The 23,544-nt window shown below is 41.8% G+C and overlaps 1 protein-coding gene across 4 annotated transcripts in view; it reads right to left on the bottom strand.

Annotated features, from left to right (window-relative positions):
• The window catches only part of MYO1B (myosin IB), a 184,324-nt gene that overhangs the window by 12,563 nt on the left and 148,217 nt on the right, over positions 1-23,544 (bottom strand). For 2 of the 4 annotated variants that reach the window (XM_064586837.1, XM_064586838.1), the window contains 11 exons: positions 20,877-21,077; positions 19,295-19,521; positions 16,629-16,829; positions 14,901-14,994; positions 13,672-13,821; positions 10,608-10,676; positions 8,541-8,627; positions 8,158-8,244; positions 6,256-6,342; positions 2,518-2,592; positions 483-617 (listed from right to left, as the gene is read on the bottom strand). In XM_064586837.1, coding sequence (XP_064442907.1) covers positions 483-617; positions 2,518-2,592; positions 6,256-6,342; positions 8,158-8,244; positions 8,541-8,627; positions 10,608-10,676; positions 13,672-13,821; positions 14,901-14,994; positions 16,629-16,829; positions 19,295-19,521; positions 20,877-21,077 — 1,413 coding nt within the window. The remainder of the gene's footprint in view (positions 1-482; positions 618-2,517; positions 2,593-6,255; positions 6,343-8,157; positions 8,245-8,540; positions 8,628-10,607; positions 10,677-13,671; positions 13,822-14,900; positions 14,995-16,628; positions 16,830-19,294; positions 19,522-20,876; positions 21,078-23,544) is intronic. The other 2 variants (XM_064586839.1, XM_064586840.1) reach the window with 2 other exon arrangements.

The raw sequence follows: 23,544 nt of genomic DNA, 5'->3' as shown, positions 1-23,544 counted from the left end.
GCCTTCTCTTCCAGTCCATCAAAAGGTGGGCACCTTCTCACGAAGGTATCCAATAGGTCTCAGAAAGCAATCTCTTACGATCTGCAGGATTTCACTACCTCGGGTGAAGATGTTCAAACTGTATTATCCTATCTCTGGCAGTATTCCTTCAGATAAAGATGAAAAAAAGAAACAAAGCAAAACAAAACAAAAACCTGAACTCCTTTAAAGCAACTGGAATGTGGAATGAAACCACACACTCTCCGCTCCAGCCAAGGGTGAGAGGAGACAGCCACGGGAGCTCCTGGCTGCTCTGGGAATTCTCACAGAAAGCCAAGTACAAGGCATGGTTCAAAAACACCGTAGTCCTCAGGTGCAGCTCCTCGAGGCTACAGGAAGAATGTGGTTAAAGTGTGCTTTTACTTAACACTTCTCAAACACTCAAAATACACGGTAAGGAGTCTCTGGAAAAAAAAAAAAAAACCTAACAAGGCATTTTTTACCCTCCACAGGTGGAAAATCCTTTTTAGCTCCTTGTGAGTAGAATCCAAGAATAGGTAAGGTCTTGGTGGCCAGTTCTTGTCAACTGGGGATAAGGAAGGCATCTTATTTTTCATTTCCAAGAAGTATTTTTGCACCTATGTTGGATTTGACAAAAAAAATGCCAGATGAGTAAAATATGCCAGGATCAAACAGACCAGTCTTTAGTGGAATTTAGCAAGTTTTAGGTGATACAATGTTGTATTTCCTCTGGAAAATCTCTTTTCTACTCTCTGTCTTGGTTGGGAAAATCAAAGCTCCACTAAATGGTTAGGGGAAGAGAAGAATGCTAACACTAACACTAATGTTAATATTAACATGAATACTTACACTAGCTAACACTGGAAAGCTGCATCGTTTAAGAGGTAGCCACTACCCACATGTGGCTGTTGATATTTAAATCTTAAGTAATTAAAAAAATTAAAAATCCAGTTCATCAGTCATATTAGTTACATTTCAAGTTAGCCACACGTGGCTAGAGTTTCCTCTATGGTACCATGAGGATATAGAACATTTTCATCACTGCAGAAAGTTCTATTGGGCAGCACCACTCTAGACTACTGGAGATGGGCCAGCACTGTAAGAGCTTTCTACGACCACAGATGACAAAGTGAGGCTCACAGAAGCAATCTGCTCACGTCACAAATCTGCACGTGGCAGAGCAAGCTGGCTCCAGAGTTTGCACTCTCCACCACTACATACACTTGTCTGGAAGACAGAGGGGAATGTTGGACCCCACCCTGGTTGAGTGGCTCAGCCTGGCTCTCCTTCGCCCCTCCGCCCACTGCCTTGTTTGCCGCAGGGCAGGGGTGGCAAGATGCTGGCATTCTCCTCAAATCCCTATGTTGAAGTCCTCGCCCCGCAATGGGACAGTATGAGGAAACGGGGCCTTGGGGAGGAAATTACGTTATAAGGTCACAAGGAGTAGTGCTCCCAGGATTAGTGCCCTTTTCAAGAAGACCCAGGAAAGTGCTTGCTTCTCTTCGTCTTCTCCTGTGAGGGAACCAGGAAAAGGCCCTCACCAGAACCAGAACATACTGTCATTCTGACCCTGGGCTGCCCAGTCTCCAGAACTGTGAGAAATAAATGTTTACTGTTTAAGTCACACAGTCTGTGGTATTTTCATTATAGTAGCCCGAACTAAGATACCTGGCTTGCTTGGGTTCACCTTCCCTAGACTATGTTCTCTCTGTCAAAGAAGAACATTAAAATAAAATGGCACAGGGGGAGGGAGAGGGACAAGCAGACTCCCCGCTGAGCAGGGAGCCCAATGCGGGGCCTCGATCCCACAACCCTGAGACCATGACCTGAGCCGAAGTCAGATGCTTAACCGACTGAGCCACCCAGGAGCCAGAGAAGAACAATTTATTGATTATTTTATTAATCATATGTGGGCCACTGATAACTTCCTCACACAATTCTACCTGAATTTGGGGGGAAAGGATAAAGAAGACAGAATCCCTCAGTGTCACAGCTAGGATTTAACCGTTACCAAACAAGTCACTTATTCTTGAGGTGATGCTATTAACTAATTAATCCAATAACGCTAATCAGCTATATAGAAAGTGTAAGGGCGCCTGGGTGGCTCAGTTGGTTGAGCGACTGCCTTCGGCTCAGGTCATGATCCTGGAGTCCTGGGATCGAGTCCGGCGTCGGGCTCCCTGCTCAGCAGGGAGCCTGCTTCTCCCTCTGACCCTCCCCCATCTCGTGCTCTATCTCATTCTCTCTCTCAAATAAATAAATAAAATCTTTAAAAAAAAAAAAGAATTAGAAATAGGGGCGCCTGGGTGGCTCAGTCGGTTGAGCGACTGCCTTTGGCTCGGGTCATGGTCCTGGAGTCCCGGGATCGAGTCCCACATCGGGCTCCCTGCTCAGCAGGGAGTCTGCTTCTCCCTCTGACCCTCCTCCCTCTCCTGCTCTCTGTCTCTCATTCTCTCTCTCAAATAAATAAATAAAATCTTTAAAAAAAAAAAAAAAAGAAAGAAAGTGTAAACTTACAATTCTCTGAAGCGTAAATTCATAAATTTTCTTTCCAGCATTGGCTCTGAAGAATTTCCTGTACTCCCTACGTACCTTTAAAAAGAAGCAGCAGAATGTAGAGGTTAATGTGTGGTCGGCAGACGCCCATACGGATGATGCACCTCTATTAGAAGTGAAAACAGGCAGAAGGAATGAAACCTCTAAGCGATTTTCTGGATACAGTCAAACAATTGAAGCACATTAAGACAATGGATTTTAAATCAGAGAAAAAGAAATTAAGAGATGCAAAGTGGTAATACCAGAGTGTTCTGATGTTTTAAACACTCTTAACTGGTTTTTACAGAGCCTGATGATCTGACAAGAAACACTCTACAGACAGAGCTGCAAACTCATCACAGATCAAAACACATTTCAGAAAAAAATTATCTAAGGTCATTTTCACAAAGATTGTTCTTAAAAGGTAAAAAAAAATGCCTGAAGAACTCCTGCGGTTTCCAAAAGCCTCGCATCCGAAGACAGGACTTCGGTACTGCACACTGAGAACTAAATGTGCCTAAAAATAAGAATTTAAAAAGCAGCTTGTGACCGAACTACCATTATCTTCCGTTTAATTGCATTAATATTTCTCTAATCTCTGCTCCTGCCAAAATTTCTACTAAGTACTATCACAGCACTTAGGACATCACAGTACAGTTTTAGTTCCCCTATTTGCTCCTTGCTAACACTGTCACATTTACTTTGCATACTAATGTCTAACAAATAAAATAACTAGGTGAGGTGTTTACTGTTTGAATGAATGAATGGTATAGTTAAATCTTGAAACTAGGGGAAAATATTTAAAATATTTATTATCATCCAGCCGTAAATGAGAACATTAGATTTCAGCAAAACATTAGCCTATTTGAATAATTCAGACATTATGTACCTTTGTCTTTTGTCTTTAGTTTTCTGGGTTTAACTGCCCATGTTCAAAATATTTCTACATTAGGGCTTATAAGCTAGCCACCTACTAACCAAATTCAGTTTGTAGAAAAATGTTTTATTTGCCTATTTTTAAATTAAGAACTTCACGGGCGCCTGGGTGGCTCAGTTGGTTAAGCGGCTGCCTTCGGCTCAGGTCATGATCCCGGAGTCCCGGGATCGAGTCCCACATCGGGCTCCCTGCTCAGCGGGGAGTCTGCTTCTCCCTCTGACCCTCCCCCCTCTCATGTACTCTCTCTCATTCTCGCTCTCTCAAATAAAAATAAATAAATCTTTAAAAGAAAGAAAGAAAGAAAGAAAGAAAGAAAGAAAGAACGAACTTCACATAGGAATTCAGACTGCATGTTTCTCTTGAAATTTTTCTAAGATCTAGCAACAGTGAGCCCCATTCCTACATAACGAGGCCTACGTGGGCCACAGGAGCTGTTGCTGTCTTTACGAGACAGGCATGCTCCAAACTCCTCGAGGCCCCACCATTCCTAATCCACCCGCCCTCTGCTGCTTCCCTCATCCATGTGACCTCCCCGGTCCCGTGGGGCAGATGAGCACCAGACCCATTCTCTACACTTGTGGATTATTAAGGTCTAAAACGTTTCCCATCCTTCATACAGGCAGTTTTTCCTTTTGCTCCTATTCTAGGTTACTGCTTATCGTTTTTTCTCTTAGCCAAGGAGCTCCTAGATTCAGAACCATTTCAAATCTCAAACTAATGAAGTTGGAAAGGACAAGGAGAAGAAAAATGAAAATTATTTATTGGCTCCTGGAATTTTAATAGTGTAGGAAAGCAGAGAAGGTAAAGTGAGATTTCATGTAAACACATCCATAGAAATACAGTGGAAATCCTACTGTTTAGTTGAATGTCACTGTAAGTGAGTTCACTGTAACATGTGTTTTTTTTTTAAAAGATTTTATTTATTTATTTATTTGAGAGAGCGAGAATGAGAGAGAGAGAGAGAGCACATGAGAGGGGGAAGGTCAGAGGGAGAAGCAGACTCCCTGCTGAGCAGGGAGCCCGATGTGGGACTCGATCCCGGGACTCCAGGATCATGACCTGAGCTGAAGGCAGTCGCTTAACCAACTGAGCCACCCAGGCACCCTGTAACATGCTTTTTGATATTCACAGGAATATTTTTCCTGAAATATTCTCCGGAATCACAGCTATATACAGAAAAGGCCTGGTGACAACATGCTGGCTACGTGGAATGGATTCCCCTCGTGGGCTCTGACAGTCCTGAAAGAGTCCACTGAACTCTGTAATCAATTCCACAAGAACTTAATCATTTAAAAGGACAAAACTACTGCTCTTATCAACATCATTCTTTAAAAAAAAGCACAAAATGATTACATTCTTGGACTCCAAAGAAGTCTGACCTTATTTCATAACAATAATAATGGTAACATATTAAAATACTTGTTTTATAAGGAAACTGGTGGGAAAAAAAGCATTACGTCTAGAGGAAGCCCAGTTACCTCCAGCTAAAACCTACAATTCACCTACAAACTGAATTTGATTTATAGGCTGCTAGTATATACCCCTAATATGAAGGTATTTCTGAAACCATACACAGTTAAACCCAGAAAACTAAAGATAAACGTGATGTTGCTGGTAGAAATCATGACACAGAGTAAAAATCCTGACTCGATGTTTTGTTCCTTCTTTTTACAAAAATCAGAACGCAAATTAGAACAAGTGAATAAAATGGGAAATAAAATCCTTTAAAAAAAAGCAGTTATAGAACTTATTCAGAATTAAATAGAACATCTTAAGTTCCTGTTTAAGTTACTTCTTAATTTAAAAATTGCTTGATGAATATTCAGTATAATCAAAAAGGTTAATTTACTAAGAGTTTATAGGCTAAACTTTTAGGAGAAAATGTGGATTATTCAAGAGCAGAATGTACAGATACTGCTAGTGCTCTTTAGATCCAGAGCCAGTGGTTTCCTGGATGGTGTTTAAATATTTAGAAGAAGATGAATTGTTATACTATTACAGCAAAAATAATAAAAGAGGAATAGAATCAAAAGGGGGCCTAAGTATCCCCAAAAGACAATCTGGATGGCACCCTATGGTGATGAGTTATTGAATATTAGGAAGACAGTCTTTACACTGCTTAAAAGTTGTTCTCAAGGTTTTCTGGGGGCTCAGTCATATTTTACCTAAAGGAGTAAGCACCACTTTGAAATGAACCCTGCCCTTAATTAAAAGGCATCTGAATCTAATCTGAATGATCCACTGCCAAGCTTATTTGTCTGAATCTGTACTTTTATGCAAAATCCTTTGGGTTCTATGCTGAACCATGAGAATGGCAGTCCCTCCGCAGAAAGCTCCGCTCCAGGACCCATTACTGGAGCAGAAGAGTCAGACAAGGGGAACCAAGAGCCTGATATCCCCCATGCTGGCCACTGTAGACCGTGGGTCAGCTTTTAAGCTCGTCTACTATAACTCTGTCTCATGAATTAAAAACAAAAAACAAAACACAAACTTCATCCTCATAAAGATAACATGAAATAGAACTTGGATAACAAAGTGTCTTATTAGATAAAACACGCTACAGTGCTATGACTTTAAACCGATTGTTTAAAGAAATACACCACAATAAAATCAGCAAATATTAGTGCACAGGTTTGTTCTCAAAAAGGAACGCAATTAGGCAAGATGACATCGTAAAAGACTGTGCAGACCATAAGCAAGCATAATCGATCATTTTCTCAGGGTTAGTAAGTGCTAGGCTTCGTTGAGTTCACCGTGGGCAGAAAGAAGGGGTGGGGAAGTACCTTCAGTCCAAGCCAGTAAGCCCAAATGACAGCAACTGCATGCTTACGCCTAGCCTCCTCCTTCAAGCGTTTCAATTCCCTTCGAGCCTAGAATGTTTTAGATAGTAAATAAAAGAGACAGCCCAATGCAGACAGCACAAATGACCAGAAAAAGACACCCCACCAAACAGAAGAGCCAACTGATGAGTAAGGATTTCAGAATGATAGAGCAATCGGGCACAATCGTTTAAACCCCAAGAATCAGCATAAGGCCGGGGCAGGCCCTTGTCTTTTTAGGGCACTGAGCCTCTGTTCCAGGGGAAGGCGATCTGCATGGTACCTGAGGTTAGCACGCCTCTGCGCCCGCACTTCCCTTTGTTTTCCTTCTTCCTTCCCTGGTCTCTCTCCCTCTTCCACTTCCCTCTCTCTCTCCCTTATCCAAACCTTCGAACTGTGAGTGGCAGCTGATGCCTTCAGCAGATTTCCCTCTGCTGCCAGTACACAGGGCTAAAGGGGCTATGAATTTCTGTGTTCATTCATTCAGACATTATTATAAAAAGACAGCTCTTACGAACAAGCGTTTGAAAATAGAAGGAATATGGGCTGTTTCTCTGAAGTTCAAACAAAAAAACAAAACTCAAAATCCTTTCCCATTAGAAAATCAGAAGTAGCCCGTATCGAAATTCAGTGTGAGCTCAAGGCCCCCAACAGTGAACTACACTGACGATAAAAAGTGAAAAGACTTCTAGGTTTAAAAATCAATCCTAGGGAAGAGTCAAACTGAGGCATGTTACTGTGAAAGATGAAACAGGCAGTGACTTTTCATTACCCGGTAGTACTGACTGGGAAATGAGCTCATTCAGCGGGGAAAACCCAGAGATAATTGTCAAAGCGTCTCTCTGCCTGTGCTAGGACATTTCCCTCCACTTAATAAAGGAACTAATCTGTTCTGCACAGATTTTTCAAGCAAAAACACAAACGAACAACGCTGGTGAGTGCTTTCGGCAAATTAGGATCTTCATACAGGCAAATGTTGACTTTTCTCATTTTTCTCACAAGATGGGCTTCTAATGCTGACAAGGCAAATTTAAAAACATAGGACTCTGTTGATATTTATGCTTCTAACCGGAATACACATTTTTAGCAGAGATGACCTTTGATTTCCTAAGTAACAAAAACATCTAAAAGTCTCGTCCCTTGGGGTATGTGAAATGTTCACAGAGCCCACGACTCTGCCTGGGGATTAGTGAGAGTATTTCAGGAGGCCTTTGTTTCTGAACACAAACAGCTGATGCTGAAATTCTTGGGATTCTTCAGTGGCAATTATAGCTAGCTTTGTATGAACACAGCTTTCTGTTAAATCACAAATGATCATTCTTTCCACATACCACATTTTGCTCATAATAATCAATGGCTGCCACAAGGAGCCTACAACACATGTCATTCACGGATTAATATGTTTTAAGGCATGCATTAAAGGTGGTCCTATCATCATCATGTTGCAGAAGACCGACCGAAGCCCAAACCTTAACATTCCCAACATGCCCCCCCGCCCCCCCACCAAACAAAAATCCCTCAAGAAAACTGTCAGTGTATGTTGGGGGGTTGGAGGGAAGGAAGGGGGAGGGGGAAAAAAACCCTAAACTAAACATGCACGTTACTTGAGAGTTTTTTTTTAAAAAGGAGCACTTATACTGGTGCCTCATTAAGAAGCAAGTGGGAGTCTACACATTCGGCCTACACATGCTTAGGGATCCTAATGGGTCCTCTGACACTACCATCCCAGGTTTATCAAATCCGGCTGCTAGGACATGCACCAGTGGGAGCCACCGTTAGCTGGAGTCATTCAGCCCGACAGGCTAAAGATCCAAACTGATCGTGGCGGATTCCGGGACCGAGGGACGGGTTGTGCGAATCAAGTACCTTAGATCCAAGCCAGTAAGCCCAAATAACTGCAATAGCATGTTTATTCCTAGCCTCCTCCTTCAGCCGGCTCAGTTCCCTTCGCGCCTGTGATGCATTTGAAAAGGAGTTACAGAAAAGTTTAAGGCAAGAAAGGTTACTGCTGGTTCCCAAAGGGGAAAGAGGAAGAGAGACACCAGTCACCATCACACAGTGAACGCGAAAGCGTGTGCCTCCACCCCACACCACAATGTCGGAGAGACAGGCAGCTAAAGGCGTGCTCAGTAGCTTAAGCCAGGGAAACATTTCTGGCCCCCGAAGGAGAGGGTCCGTGGCCCCACACGTTACTCCCGACCCACTGCCTTCCCGGGGTGGGGGCGGCTGGGGGGCAGTCTCTGGCCTACCTGGGTCCCACGCCAATACGCCGCAATGGTGGTGGCTGCTTCCTCACATCGCTTTTGGTGCTTCAGTTCCCGCAGGATCTTCCGGGCCTGAGGGGAAGCATCACCCAGGAAAATAGAGAGTTAACCAAAAAAATGGAATTCCATAGTGATTTGGGAAAAAAAATACTTGAGGAGACAGTCATCATATCCGTTCTCAAGTGAAAGATCTACAGCTTAAAGAGAGAAAAAGGAGAACTTGCTTAGTAGGCCTCAACGGACCAGGAGAAGGTGGTAAATGAGGCCGTCATCGAGCACGACAGTGTAGCCGCCACTCAGACTGAGGTAGCGGCCTCCTGTGCCCTCACGTGTGACAGGAGGAAAATCTGAGCACAAGCAATAGAAGCTGGCGCACATCGGATGGAAGGAACCGCTCTCAGAACGTGGTCGGAGGGTCTCCAATGATCCTCCAAAATCTCTTTATCACTTTCATTATTGTTGTATACAGAACGTAACTGGAGCTGTACTTTTTATTCAGAAGAGATGTTTAAAAACTTGCTAAAATAATCTCACTGGTCCAAAACCAGCGGCTCCTTCCCAGTAGCCACCAGGAACTGACTTTGTGGGGGCCAGGGCAGCGCGTGGTTTGGAGGTGGACTCTGAATGTCTGAAGTCTCTAGACTGGAGTCATGGCCCCATGACCCAGTAATGAGGTCAAAGAAGAACTGGCAGGCAGTAATTGCACTTCCTCTATGTGTTTGGATTTGTATTTTGGCATCTGCTGTGGGACAACGACCAAAGTGTCCCACGGGCCTAGACAAAAGTCAATCGATGCCGCTGGACTCCCGGCCCAGGGCTCTACCCTCTGAAGGGGCCCTGGGCTTGGGAACTACCTTGGAGTAGCCCCTCTGGACCCAGCTCACCCCACAAAATCTCCCAATAGGAAAGTGGTCAGGAGAGGCCCTGAAGGATCTTCGACCTGGAGCAGGGGTCAATAACCTTTCTGTAGAAGGCCAGACGGGTAGTATTTCCGGCTTTCCAGGTTTTACGTCTCTATCACAACTACTCAGGTCTGATGTGAGAGCACTAAAGCAGCCACTCGCAAGATGTAAATAAATAAGCAAGGTTTGTACCAATAAAACTTTATACGAACTTTGTAATTATATTTGTATATATATTTATATATATATTTTATATTTGTATATATATTTATACAAAATTTGTATCCCATATAATTTTTAACACCTCATGAGATGGTTCTTCTTTTGTTTTAAACAACGCTTTAAAAAACATAAAAGCCGGGTGCCTGGGTGGCTCAGTTGGTTAAGCGACTGCCTTCGGCTCAGGTCATGATCCTGGAGTCCCGGGATCGAGTCCCGCATCGGGCTCCCTGCTCGGCGGGGAGCCTGCTTCTCCCTCTGACCCTTCTCCGTCTTGTGCTCTCTCTCATTCTCTCTATCTCTCAAATAAATAAATAAATAAAATCTTTAAAAAAAATTAAAAAATAAAAAATATAAAAGCCATTCTTTGCACAAAAACAGGCATAGGCTTGATTTGGTCCAGAGGCTGTAGTCTGCTGACCTCCGAACCAAGCTTGTAGGAAGGACCTGGAACTCGGTGATGGGTGCGCTGTGATCTCCACTAGAATGGCCAGAGCTCAGGATGTTTTGTTCATTACGGGGCAGCCCACAAGACGGTCACCAGGAAGTTACGGAAGGGAGCTGGGCTGGGGGTGCTGAGGTCCGGCAGGACACACAGGTACAGAGGCAACAGTGTGAGAGACAGCCCTCTGGGCTACACTTCCCTGACAAACAGGGGGCAAGAGGATACTGAAATCATGTACAGTATTATTTCAAGGACTTCCTGCTCAGAGAACAAAGCTCTTGAAAACAGAGCCGGTTGGAAGGATGCAGCCAAGACATGGTCACAAGGGCCCCAGCTTCGCCCATAATATTTATTCTTTCTATCTGACTGTTTACAGGGTAGGCAGGAGACGAGGAGCTCTCCCCTGCAGGGTGACCTTAAAGACATCATCCTTTGTGAAGAACCTGAAAACCCCAAATAAATAAGGCTCACTTCTTTCAAACTTACCTTCCAACCCCGGATATAAGACTGAATTACCAAGGCAGAACTCTTGATCTGCTGATACCTCTTTTGTTGCTGTAGGACGAAAGGGAAAGATATTAGTGGTTCTATTTACACATCTGTAACACACACACTGCAAGGACTGAGAAAGAGGACTTGCTCACTTAGTGCAATTAACCCTTGATCTCCCATATTCCTTCTGGGAACCAATATGTAAAGAAATCAAAATATCAAACGATCCAAAATTATTACAGTTAATCCAGAGAATGCTTTAAGGATGCTAAATATAATTCAATGATCATCACTTTAATAGAACTGTGGGGATATAAACGTGAATCCAACCCCACTCCTGCACCCAAGGACTTGCAGTGGACACCAGTCGGCGATGTGAAACAGAAACAGCATCTTGGGAGAGTCGAGTGAGCACCAAGTAGGTTCAGATACAGCCAAGGTCGCCTCCGGGTGGGGAAGGTTAAAGCAAACCCAGTGAGCCTCCAAGAAGGAGGCCCCAGGCCAAATGTTGGCACAGCAAGCTCAATGCCCGGAGGCCCTTTTTAGTTCTAGGGCTGATGCCTCAGAGAGTGGAGGCGATTGGAATCCTACCCCTAGAAACGTGAGCTCTTACTGTATTTAATGTGGAATATTCCCTGGCACATGTGCATCTGGGGTGAAATTTCAGCTTTTCAATGTACTGAAGTCATGTTGTGCTTCTTTCACTTTGGAAATGCTAGATTGCTCAGCTCCCTTTACTGGGGAGGCAGACATGCCTTTCGGCACCCTAGGTTGTATTTTGGAAGCTCAGAGGAAACACGGTGATGTGATCAACACACGAGCAGCAAAGCAAGAGAACACCAGAGACAAAGACCTTGGACAAGTCACTACCTTCTCTGGGTCTCCATCTCCTCATCTGTCAAATGAGGAGCTGCAAACCCCTCCCCGCCCCCAGATTCCTCACAGAAGAATATTCCGTGCTGTACAACAAACTACACCCACCGTCTCTGACCATCACTTCTGACATCCATTTGGTACCTCACTGTTCTCTTCTGAAACTCCTAAATGGCTTGAAAAGAACTCTATCTCACTTGAAAATTCATCTCATAGAGCCATTAAAAAGGACAGAATATGGATTTTAAAATAATCAGCAACTGAAAACAGGCATGGAGAAAGTGTTGGAGTTATCTGATTGAGGAAAAATACTGAGTTTAATCCCCGGCGTGGATAACACGTAGTTAACTGGTTGAGGTGTTTAGCTCAACTTCTGAAGCAGATTTAACACTAGGGCAAAATTAATACTTTCTCTGAAAGTTAGGCTATTATTTGTTTCTATTCTCCAAATCAGTATTCATCGTCACTCTCCCCATCATGATTTAATGGTACATTACATGGTGGCTCTTTTATTCGTCTGGATACACAGGGAGGAAAGGCCACAGATGGTACCTGCTTTTCCTGGTTCATTGCCCTGTTTCTTCGCAGACTTCTGATGAAATGCCGCCTTCCAGAGGTCTTCCTTGACCTTGCTATCTAAATTTGTATCTTATATTTACATCCTAATTCTCCACTATCCTTTATCTCAGTACTCTTGGTTTCCTTCCTAGCACTGACTACGATCTGTAATTGTTCCGATTATTCACTTGCTTACACCCATACTGTCCCTTACTAGATATAAACTCTAGGAGGTCAGGGAATTAGGTTGTTTTGTTCATGGTGCTCTCCCCAGAGCCTGGAAGAGTAGGTGTTGGCAAAAGCATTCGTAGGATTCAAGGTAGATGAATTCACTACACTCCCAAACGTGGATTTTCTTAATGATCTCAAAAATAAATGATGAAAAGGGTCCCTGAGGACTGGTGATTTCTCAGTCCCCCCTTTCTCAGGCGAATACAAAATAGAGCATTATGAATCTGCAGAAATGCCAAGTGCCATTGCTGTGTGCACGGAAAAGAATCCACCACAGCCAGGTTGCTGACAACCGTCCTCTGTGCCTTTGCAGATTACATAGGAATACAACCATCATCGTGACTGGACAGGTCCATATGTCCACACCCATACTACTGGTTGTACCCTTTCGACTAGAGGAGGCAATTGTAAAGGTACTCTCTTAAAGATCAAGCAGTTTTTTTTCTTTGGCTTAATCATTTAACTATGTCCTTAATTTCTCAAACTTGGACGTATTACGCTAAAACACATGACATGAGACTAGGTCAGCAACACTATGTCCTGGTTACACACCGCCTCCTAGTAAGATGTTTCTAGAGCAGAGAAACAGAATACCCTAAAGGAGATCTGACTGCAAATTCAATTCATCTTCCGACTCACTCTCTAGAGCAAACGCATAGATTGAAAAAGCACTTGGGAGTAGTGTTTTTATCACTAAAATTCATTTGTGAGAACACAGCCCAGGTTTAAGCTAGCCTAAAGGCAAACCTCCGGGCTTCCGTCAAACATGTTACTCCTTCAATGAAACATCTATAATCAAGTGAGAAAGAAAATCCCAAAAAGAAATGCCATGTCTATTAAGTAAACAAACTGTATTTTTGAGTCTTTTCCCCTAGTTAATAAGACCAGCTATCTGAGGACTGAAGGAAATTGAACTCTTGCACCAAACCCAGAATTCTACTACAATGGGGCATTAGTTTTCTGGAATGAAGCCATTTTCAGCGCTGCTACAATACACAGAGAACAGCCAATTATTCTGGAAAATTGACCCTACGATATGAAGAGAGTAAAATGACACTGCCTCTTCAAATCTGATGAGCAATTTCAAGATTTCAATCTCTCACTACATGTATCTATATCAGGGAAGGCAGCGTCGTGACATACTAAACTTGAGCTTTAAAGTTGTCCTGGATGCAAACCTCATCTCTGCTGCTTAGTGGCTGTTTGCCCACGGGCAAGTTACTTGACGCCTCATGCCTCAGTTTCCCTGTCTTTAACAAAGGTACCACAAGAGCACTCATTCCATGAAGTTGCTGGGGGAACCGAATATGTAAAAATGACATACACAGTTAACTACATAACGAATACTTGCAAATAAGCCTCATTATTACAGATGAGAAAGGTCGGAGGATCTTACCGCGTATCTCCTATACCAGGCGGCTACCACGATCTGGCTTTTTCTCATTAGCAGGAAGTGTGTGCGGCATTTCCACCCCCGATAAATCTTCTGAATGAGAGTGGCCAAGTCCTCAAGACGCTGTTTCCTCAGGTCTTCTAGTTTGAATAACTAATAAGAAAGGGTAGTTGGATTTATCAAAAGTCTACCAAAACCTTATGACATGCATGAAAGACATCTCCAGGAGGAAAAAGTTCACAATGTTAGAATCAACCACATTGAGAAAAAAAATGCATAACCATCTTAATTACAGATGATAGGAATAACAACCCACGAGAAGACCTATTTTGATGAATTCATACAAGATCCACTATTTACAATAGGGCGATGTAGAATTTGACGAATCAGAGAGCGGCTGAACTGGAAGCTCAGATTTACCTTCACGCTATCCATGGGAATGCAACTACTAAGCGCAGGGGGATGCTGATAATGTTTCTCTCTTGAACAATTCAAACATTTGCCAAATTCTCCAAATTACCAAAGACACTGCTATGTTAACTATACTTCATCCTAGTCTATATTCATTTACAAAAAAACGTTCCCTTGGAGTTCCTACGTAGAATTTTAAGTGTCCTTTTCACCTTAAAAATTTTTTCAATAGGAATGCTTTCACATACCTTAAAATAACAGGGTTGTCTTTCCTAAAATTATTACATAATTCAGCTATAATCAATACAGACTGAATTTACCCCCAATTCCTATGAATTAGGGAGGTTTTATTGCTGTAATAACCGTTTCTCTAGTAAGTGGTGTACAATCTATCAGTTCAAAGATTTTGATGTTTCATTAAAAAAACCACGTTAGGGCGCCTGGGTGGCTCAGTTGGTTAGGCGACTGCCTTCGGCTCAGGTCATGATCCCGGGGTCCTGGGATCAAGTCCCGCATCGGGCTCCCTGCTCTGCAGGGAGCCTGCTTCTCCCTCTCCCGCTCCCCCTGCTTGTGTTCCCTCTCTCGCTGTGTCTCTCTCTGTCAAATAAATAAAATCTTTAAAAAAAACGAAACAAAACAAAAAAAACCCACGTTCTTCTACTGCCCTCCTACTTGCCCATCCTCCTGGAGGTCTGCAGAAAAAACAAGAATGTGGGCCTCCTGGCAGCATCTCTGGTGATGTTATGAAGTTAAATATCCTTTAAGGACTTGCCTATATGATTATAACGTAAGTTCAGAGTGTCAAGATTTTGGTTACTTACTGTTCTCGGGTTCCGGATGAATATCTTTGATCTACCAAAGGAGTATTCTTCCACAGGAATCTCTAATTCATTAAACAGAACCTCCACGCCAGCCCTATAAAAATAAATAAAAACAGTGAGTTTTCTGAGTTATAAAAAGAGGTTATCTTCTCTTCAATCATGGTATCAGGTTCTTAGCAGCATAAAAAAATAGCTTTATTTCCAAGTACAATTGGTCTTTCAGTAAGCAGTCTTTTGTGAAAGATTTTTCAGACTGAACTCCACAAATTAAACCAAATCCAGTAACGCTGAAAGAGTAAATTTGGGTTCGGAACTATGTAGTCTAGGAAAGTACGGCATTAAAACCAGTATCTTGATTTCATTAACAGAGGCAATCTTTGTATCAAATATACCCATAACAAAGCCCCAACCAGGATCAGGAGGGGATACAAGAAATTCACATCTATTTTTGAGCCCGCTCAGTTAATTCTTGAAAATATTTTTAATATTGCGCTCATGCCTCACAGCATGGGCAGAACCCAAGAGACAGTGCTAAGTGCCAGACCAATGGGGTGGAATGAAGCAGAGGCCTTATGCGATGGGAGCAAGGCCTGAGCTGGGCTCTGACTTCTCCATCCTGGACCCCGCTTTCAACATCAACCTTTAACGAAACTTCAGCCCTCTGACTTAGGGCCTAGGTGCCAAGCAGGGATTGAAGGCATGTTCTGTGCATTATGGTAAATACTGACCATTCTACCGTGGCAATTAGCAATGGGAACAAACAGTACGCAGATCCCACACTGCCTGGGTATTGACCTGTGGCATCGGAGGCCACATCATATGTCTGGAGTTCATCTCCTTGTAATACACAGGGTGAGTGTCCTATTCCAGGCCATGTCCAGTGAGAATGTGGAGGCAATACCAGTACGGTGAAATCAAATCCCTAGTGCCTGCACAGGCCCGTAAAACAGACACGGCGGCCTTCCTGTGGTGGTTGGGAGAGCTTCTGCCACCTGCAGAGAAGGGGCAACTTCTCCGCCAGGCAAGAGCTGAAGAAAGCGCAGTGGACAGCCGAAGCCTGCTTTCTCTTCTGCAGCAGCCCCCTGGCAGTACACAGGTTCTGTCTGCATGTGGAGAGCTCACAGGGGCTGCTCCTGCAGGGGTCCGTCACTCTGTCTGGGACTAGATGCCTAAGTGCAATTCAGCGAAGATGGGCGGAAAGCCGCAGGACCTGGATTCCACCATGTTCTCCAATCCAGCTTCACCAGCAATAACAATGACTCTGAGTCCTATCTGCTCCTGTATCTATTTCTCAGTTGGTGCAGACCCAGGCGAAGAGTAAGACCCTCACCCCCACTCACCGTCTGTCTCTGGGGTTAATTCCCCAGAAAAAAAAAACCCAAAAAGCAAAGAGCAGTGATCCGAGAAGCCTCTAACTCCTTTCATGATTCTACACAAATATATTTAGCAATTACAAATCCCCTCCTACAAACTTGCCACAGCATATTTTTAAAATTCTATTGACATACAAATTCCAAATGTGGATAAGCCCTGTTCAGACCTTACAATCGAGGCCTCTATAATCAATCACTGATTGGCACAAAATGGTACCCTAATGGAAGAGGGTCCAACACAGAGGAAGCATCTAACTTGCCACAGAATTGTTTTACTAACAGCAGGTGAAGAAAATAGCATGTGATTTGTAGGCTTTAAAACTTCATTATTAAATGTGATCAATGCATTTCTTACCTTGCTGGTCCTTTCCAATGAGGCCATGTTTGTTTACAAAGCATTTTGTATCTTTCTAGGCACGGTTCATAGGCCTGCCTGAAGGCGTAGCCTGCCCTCCTCACTCGAACATTCTCCAAAAGACCCAGGTACCTGATCTGATGACACACTAGAGCCTCGGTGAAGATGTGTGCTGCTTTTTTATCATTTGGTTTGATGCACCTAAAATATCACACAGATTTTAGGTTTTAAACTCTGTCTCTTGAGGATAGATCTGTGTTTTACAAAGTAGAGTATATAATTATTTTGCGATAATTATTTATTATCCTTGGGAAACCTAGTCGTATCTTTTTAAATTATTTTAAACTGTTTACAGAAACCTAAAAATGAATATGACATACATACAAGGCACTTAAAGAATATACTAATACATACAATAATAACAGGGATGAATATCACTGACATTCTGTTGATTGAAATAAGTTTGACATAAAAGAGTATATATTTTTTAATTCCATTTATATGAAGTTCAAGAAAAACAAATCTATGATTAGAAATCAGTATTGCTGTTACCTCTGGGGAGAGGTAGGGGTGCAGATCGACAGAGAAGAGGCACAAAGGAACCTTCGGGGATGATGGGCACAGGTGTATACATATATAAAAACTTCAACAAGCTGTGCAATTAAGATTCATACACTTTACTGTACCGTATGATATAACTCACTGAAATTATTAAAAACACTACTGTTTCCCTATTGCCCTGTATCTCCCTCCTTTTTAACAGGGCATTTTGCTGTCCAAGGAACAACGAACATTTCCCAGCCTCTTTTGCAAGTAGGTGTGGCCATGTGATCAAAAGTCTGGCCACCAGGATCACAACAGAATTAATATATGGCATTTCTGAGTGTCCTTAAAAGGAAGGGACTTGCACTCCCCTTGTTCTTCTCTAACCGCTGGCTGGGAATATAGAGCCATGGTAGAAAGCCATCTTTGACAATGTGGATGAGGGAAACACCCTGGGAACCAGAGAGCCACAAAATAGAAGAAAATGCTGGATCAGCCCCAAAATCCTTATACTCAGAAGTTACATAAGGAATAAGTGAGTCTTGTTTAAGCCATTGTTATGTTTGGATCTTATGGAAGCAATCTCTATATCTTAATTAATACACTATTAAACATTTATGGTTATATCTGCCTACTTACAAGTGTTAAATAAATTCACACATATATAATATGTGAACAATTAAGTCTTACCTAGTTGGACTTTGGTGTTTTTATGCTTCTCCTTTTACATTTACAAAAAATAATGTCCACCCTTTGGCTTAAAAATAGACAACCAGATCAATGGGAACAGCCTAGTGAGTTTAGACCTAAACACTTACACATGTTTTCAACTGATTTTCAATAAAGGCATCAAGATAACTGAATAAAAAATAGCGATTTTTTTCTTTTCAATATATGGTGCCAGAGCAACAGGATATCTATATGGAAAAATATGGACCTTAACATGAAATCTGAAACTACAAAGACTCTAGAAAAAAATATAATATATTCACAAGCTTATAGTTTATTAAGACTTCTTAGAGATACAATAAAGTCACTAAAAAGGAAGGAAGATGAAGGAACATTCTGGGGTGATAGAATATTCCTTATGTTGACCAGGGTGGTGGTTGTCAAAGTGAATACAACGATGAAAAAATAACTGAGCTATTCACCTAGGATCTGTGCATATCACATCATGTAAATTATTATTAAATAGTAACTTTTTAAAAGTCCACTTAATTGAGAATAACAAAAGCAACTGACCACAGAAAGTTTCCTGGGCTTTTTTTCTTTTTTGAAACTAGGATCTTTGCCTGCTATATGTTCCAACCTGATTGCAATCAAACCAGGGGGTTTTGACTATTTATATTTGTTACCAATATAAATATTAGGTAAACAAACCACACAGAAATGTTCTTCCCGCTAGGTTCCTCACAACGGCATTTTCAAAGACAGTTATGGAAAGGATGTGTGAGTGTGTGTGCGCTATATGAAACCTGACCTGTTAGATACACATCCCCCATTATCTACTTCACCAAATACACAGATTGAAAACTCCAATCCTCATTGGGCTTTACTGAATCTTGAGATCTAAGGTGCCCTGGAAACAGGAAAAAAAGACCAGATGCTTCTGAAGGAATTCTTTCTGTTGCTTTGAAAAATTTAAGAATGTTTTGGGAGTCATTCCTTTCTCCAAATCTGTAAGTCTCAGGAAGAAAGAGACATATTTTCTAACACCAAAGTTGGAACTAAAGCCCCACTTGCTTTAATGCTGTGCTCTAAGTTAATGTAAGAAGATGAATCCAACAGAAGAGTTTTCTGCAAAACCTTTACCAGAAAAAACGCTTACATTTCTGAACATGTCATGAAACAAAGATATAAAAAGTGAAAAATCCTATGTGCGAACAATGCAATTTCATTAAATATCTATTCCCCCCCGCTTTTTTAAATTCCCTTGCTTGAAGGGGTGGGAGGGGCACTGGAGTATTTTTTAAGCGAACCCAAGATACCACATTATTTGATGGGTAAGAACTTGGGTTATCCTCTGTGGGGGTTATATTCTGATTTAGGCAAACAGGGAAATGATCTCCCTTGAAAGCACCTTCCTAATGAACCTGTCAAAGCATTTTATGTGCCAGAAATACCTAATGTAGTTTGGATTCTTGGTCTGGAGGTTTTTCATCAGTGTGGCCACAGACGCCTTGAACTGAGAGCCTGCTGTAGGAGGCCTTTTCAGGTTGATCTTGGCGGGGTTCCCTTCGGGGAACAGAGACTTGATGAGGGTGTGGCCAGCTTTCCACATGGCTTGGGACAGGTCTCGATAGAGAAGATCATTGTTTTTGTCAACAAATCCTTCCACTTGATACAGCACCTATGAGCAGCACATGAAACTCAACAGCTGACATACTGCAGTCCCGGGCATCACACAACTGTTAAAAATATTCCAAGACTATCTATAATGCAGCCTCTACTTTCCCCATCAACCCCCCCCCCCCCGGCACATTAGTCACACTCCTAATACCGAATTAGCCTCCAAGTTTAAATTCCATCTGTCTAAATCACAGAAGAGTTCAAAATAAATTCTATTACACTTCAGGATTTGCAAGAATAAACTCCAAAAAATGCTATCGTAACATTTTCAAAGGATTGTAGGCTTTTTTGGTGTTTGAGCACATTTTTGAGGTTTTCCTTTTCTTTCTTTTTTTTTAGTTCACATGTGCCAATTCTAGTCTGCTTAAAAGTAGGAGAAAATAGAGATAGCACTGATATTTTCAGACCTCCTAAGCGGGCAAAGAAACTGACCAGAAAAGTATCTTTTAATAACATAAGCTAACAAAAAAAAAAAAAAAAGAAGTACTAAGTTTCAACTTTTTGAAATTAACAGAAATTTGGGTACCATATACTTAATTTTTACTAAATATATAAATAAGAATGTTTTCCTCTTTGGAATTTGCAAACTTATGTAAAAGAAAGGAGGTATTAACATCAACTGATACTCTTTCAGGACTCTAAAAATTAAGCTGTTGTCAAAATTGGTTTTAACATTATCTTTATAGATCTTAGGTGGCATAAAATTAATTCACTTAAATATTAAGCAAATGAGTAAGTGCTTTTTTTTTTAAGACTGTATTTATTTATTTGTCAGAGAGAGAGAGAACACAAGAAGGGGGAGAGGCAGAGGGAGAAGCAGGCTCCCCACTGAGCAGGGAGCCCGATGTGGGACTCGATCCCCTGAGCCGAAGGCAGACACTTAACCGACTGAGCCACCCAGGCATCCCAATAAGTGTTTTTTTAAAGAAGTAGGTATTTTCCCCACTGTTGTTTCAAAATCTCAATCTAAGAATTCATTGTTTTTGCTAAGTGATCTGTGCTTCTAAAACCTTACTGTCAGTCGTTAGTGACTCCTAATTTTTACTAGCAAGTCTCCTTTTATTCATGTTGAGAGATCTATTTTTATAGGATAAGAGAGAGCTTGGAAACAATAACATCGATTTTTAAAATACATTTGAGCTCTTTCATTAAGACCACTGGCTTTTCCTTTCAGCTCTCAGTTAAGATTTTGACTCAACACGATCCAGATTCTACCTCTATTAAACAATTTACTGATCCTATGATTTCAGCGACTCATCCTTACAAGTTGGCACTGGTCCAAATGCCACCTGAGGCATGGCCTCCTCAAGGGAAGGACGACTGCAGGCCCACTGGGTGCTCGCGGCTCCCCCGTACCTTGCCAGCATAGTGCTGAATTCTGAAACAGCTGTGAGGCAGGGATGTGTCATTAAGAAACCTAGAGCTCTTGCTCATCCTGCTCTCAAAGTGCTGGTGAGTGGCGCAGACTTGGTTGAGCTTCTCCAAGAAGGTCTCATCGGTGACCGTGCCAGGTCTCAGGCACTCCTCATCCAGCATGGCCAGGATCCCATTTGTGTTCTGCGAGAAAGGAAGTAAAAAAGATCTCTTTCCTTCCTCACTGTATTGTTTAAATAATTATTCCTAATTACACCGTCAAACACAATTAACTTAGTCACAAGAAAATTCCGCTCAGTTACAACAAAAAGCAGAGAATCAAAACAAGCCACAAAAAGCCACAGGAGTCCCGGCCCCCTTCCACAGTCCCAGGTGTGTGTCCCTGCTGGGGGCGGGGGGGAAGGATCTCTATCCGTCTCCCTCCCCCACTCTGCCCCCCCACCCCCCCACAGAACAGGACTTAGGAGTCACCTCAGCTACCTCAGTGGGCTGATGACTGAAATCCACATTGTTCAAAAAAGGCAAATCAGACCTCGTATTCCAAACACACTCAAACACAAATCTAAACATCAGAAACTACATGTGACAATGCAATCTCTACGACATGTGGTCATAAATCACAAAGCACAGTCTTCTAAGGCCATTATTTGATCCATAGCTTCAGAAGGAAATTGGTTTCAGATGTTTTCAGATTGTTCATGTGTTCAAAATAGTTTACTTTCTAGCAAAAAAAAAAAAAATGTGATTTGGGATCAAGGCAATCAAGTTGTGTTTCAAGAATATCTGTTTAGAATAAAATTCTTCCACATAAAATTTCGAAACGAATGTTGAACACGAGTGAGAATTTGTTGTGTATTCAGACCTTATGGTCCTATTTATCCTAAGAGCAGTCCGCCCAGTTAAACTGAATCAAAAATCCAGAATCTTCTACTTTGCTAAATAAAGGCCGCTCTTCCTTGGATTGCCCCTATGGGCCCATATGTCTCCACTCCAAAGAGAACAATCCACTTTACTGACCATCAGCCCCACCCACTTCCACCGGGCCAAAGCTCCTGGTTCCTCTCCCCTTCTCCTCACAAGGCCATGACATCCTCTGACCAGCATTTGCTCATTCCACACAAAACCCCAGGGGAAGTGTGGACTCTCAAGGATCAAGTGTGGTCACAACAGCCCCAGAGTAAATATTATTGTTAGGTAACACCGGAAGGAAACATTTCCTTTATGTACCCAGGCTTCTACGTGAACCTGAGTTTCTTCAAGCATATATGCAAGGGGATTTGGAGCTGAGATAATCTAGTTAAATTAAGTATATTACCATGGTTCTCTCTCTCTGTTTTTCCTTCTTGAAGGGAAAATAATTAAGTTCAATGTTATATTTATGAAGGAAAATGTACTAGTCATGACTTCTGAAAGTTAAAGTTCTCACAGCAAATTACTTTGGTCACAAAATTTACAAGCAAAAAATTTTCAGTAAATTCACTGATTTTTCTGGATATTAGAGTTTTGAATTGCTTTAGGTGGAATGTTAGCATTCACCTTCCGAAACTGTTCAAATATTTCAAAGCAAAGTTTACTTAAACAGTCATACTTCAGAATATTCAATTTAATGTTCCATTTAATTCAAGGTGCAGCCTTCAGGAGTATCTTAAAAACCGAGGGAAGAGATACTGGCTAATTACATAATGTCCAAAAGGTCTTGTTACAGATGAACAGAAAGTGACTTGCTGGACATTTAGAGCCTGTGATTCTATTCCAGCACTCACCTACCACTGACAACTAAAAAGACTGCAGGACAATAAAGTTTACGCATTATTTCAAACAATTTTCAATAACTTTGTTATTGAGGCCAAGAGTGTGAGTAATCTTAAGCCTAAAAAAAGGGCTCCCAAGTTTTCACATACAAATTAATCTTCCTGCAATCAATTCATTTATAATAAACTACAGACTACGATGTAAAAAAAATATTTAGTAACCTTTTGGAATCTAAGATTTATCTGGTAATTTTTCACACTTTAAGCCTTTTCACATACATACAGCCATAGCTGGTCACCTGAAAATTCCCGTGGCCCTTGGCCACCTGCAAAGTCACACACACACAATATCCCCCACGTAGGCAATCTGAACCAAGGCCGGGTCTGTAGTGGAGCTGCTCCTGGGGTCCCACTTAGCTCAGCTCCCATGATTGTCCCTTTATCCTCCTTTATCTTAACTCAAAGAAATGTTTTTTGTTATCTTACTTGAACATGTAGCTGGAAGAGCATGCCCCTTTATCCTCCTTTACCTAAACTTGAAGAGCATGTTTGTTGTTCTTTATTAATTTATTTTAACAATGTTTTCCAGCTTTAGTGAGATACAGTTGACATATAACACTGTAGAATTTTAAGGTATACAAGGTGATAATTTGATATACTTTTACACTGCAAAATGATTACCACGATAAGCCTTAGTTATCACCTCTATCATGTCACATAGTTACCATTTTTTTTTTGTGATGAGAACATTTAAGACCTGCTCTCCTATTTTCAAATATATAATATAGCATTGTTAACTGTAATCACCATGCTATGTATTAGATCTCTGGAACTTATTCATCTTGTAACTAGAAGTCTGTACCCTTTGACGGACATCTCCCCATTTCCCCCACCTCAGC

This window comes from Mirounga angustirostris, unplaced genomic scaffold, assembly GCF_029215605.1.
Source record: "Mirounga angustirostris isolate CCGP_5_RB_7025 unplaced genomic scaffold, mMirAng1.0.hap1 SCAF_3, whole genome shotgun sequence".
NCBI lineage: Eukaryota > Metazoa > Chordata > Mammalia > Carnivora > Phocidae > Mirounga > Mirounga angustirostris.
Note: the sequence above shows the minus strand (reverse complement) of the source record. Positions and strands in the feature narration are given on the sequence as shown.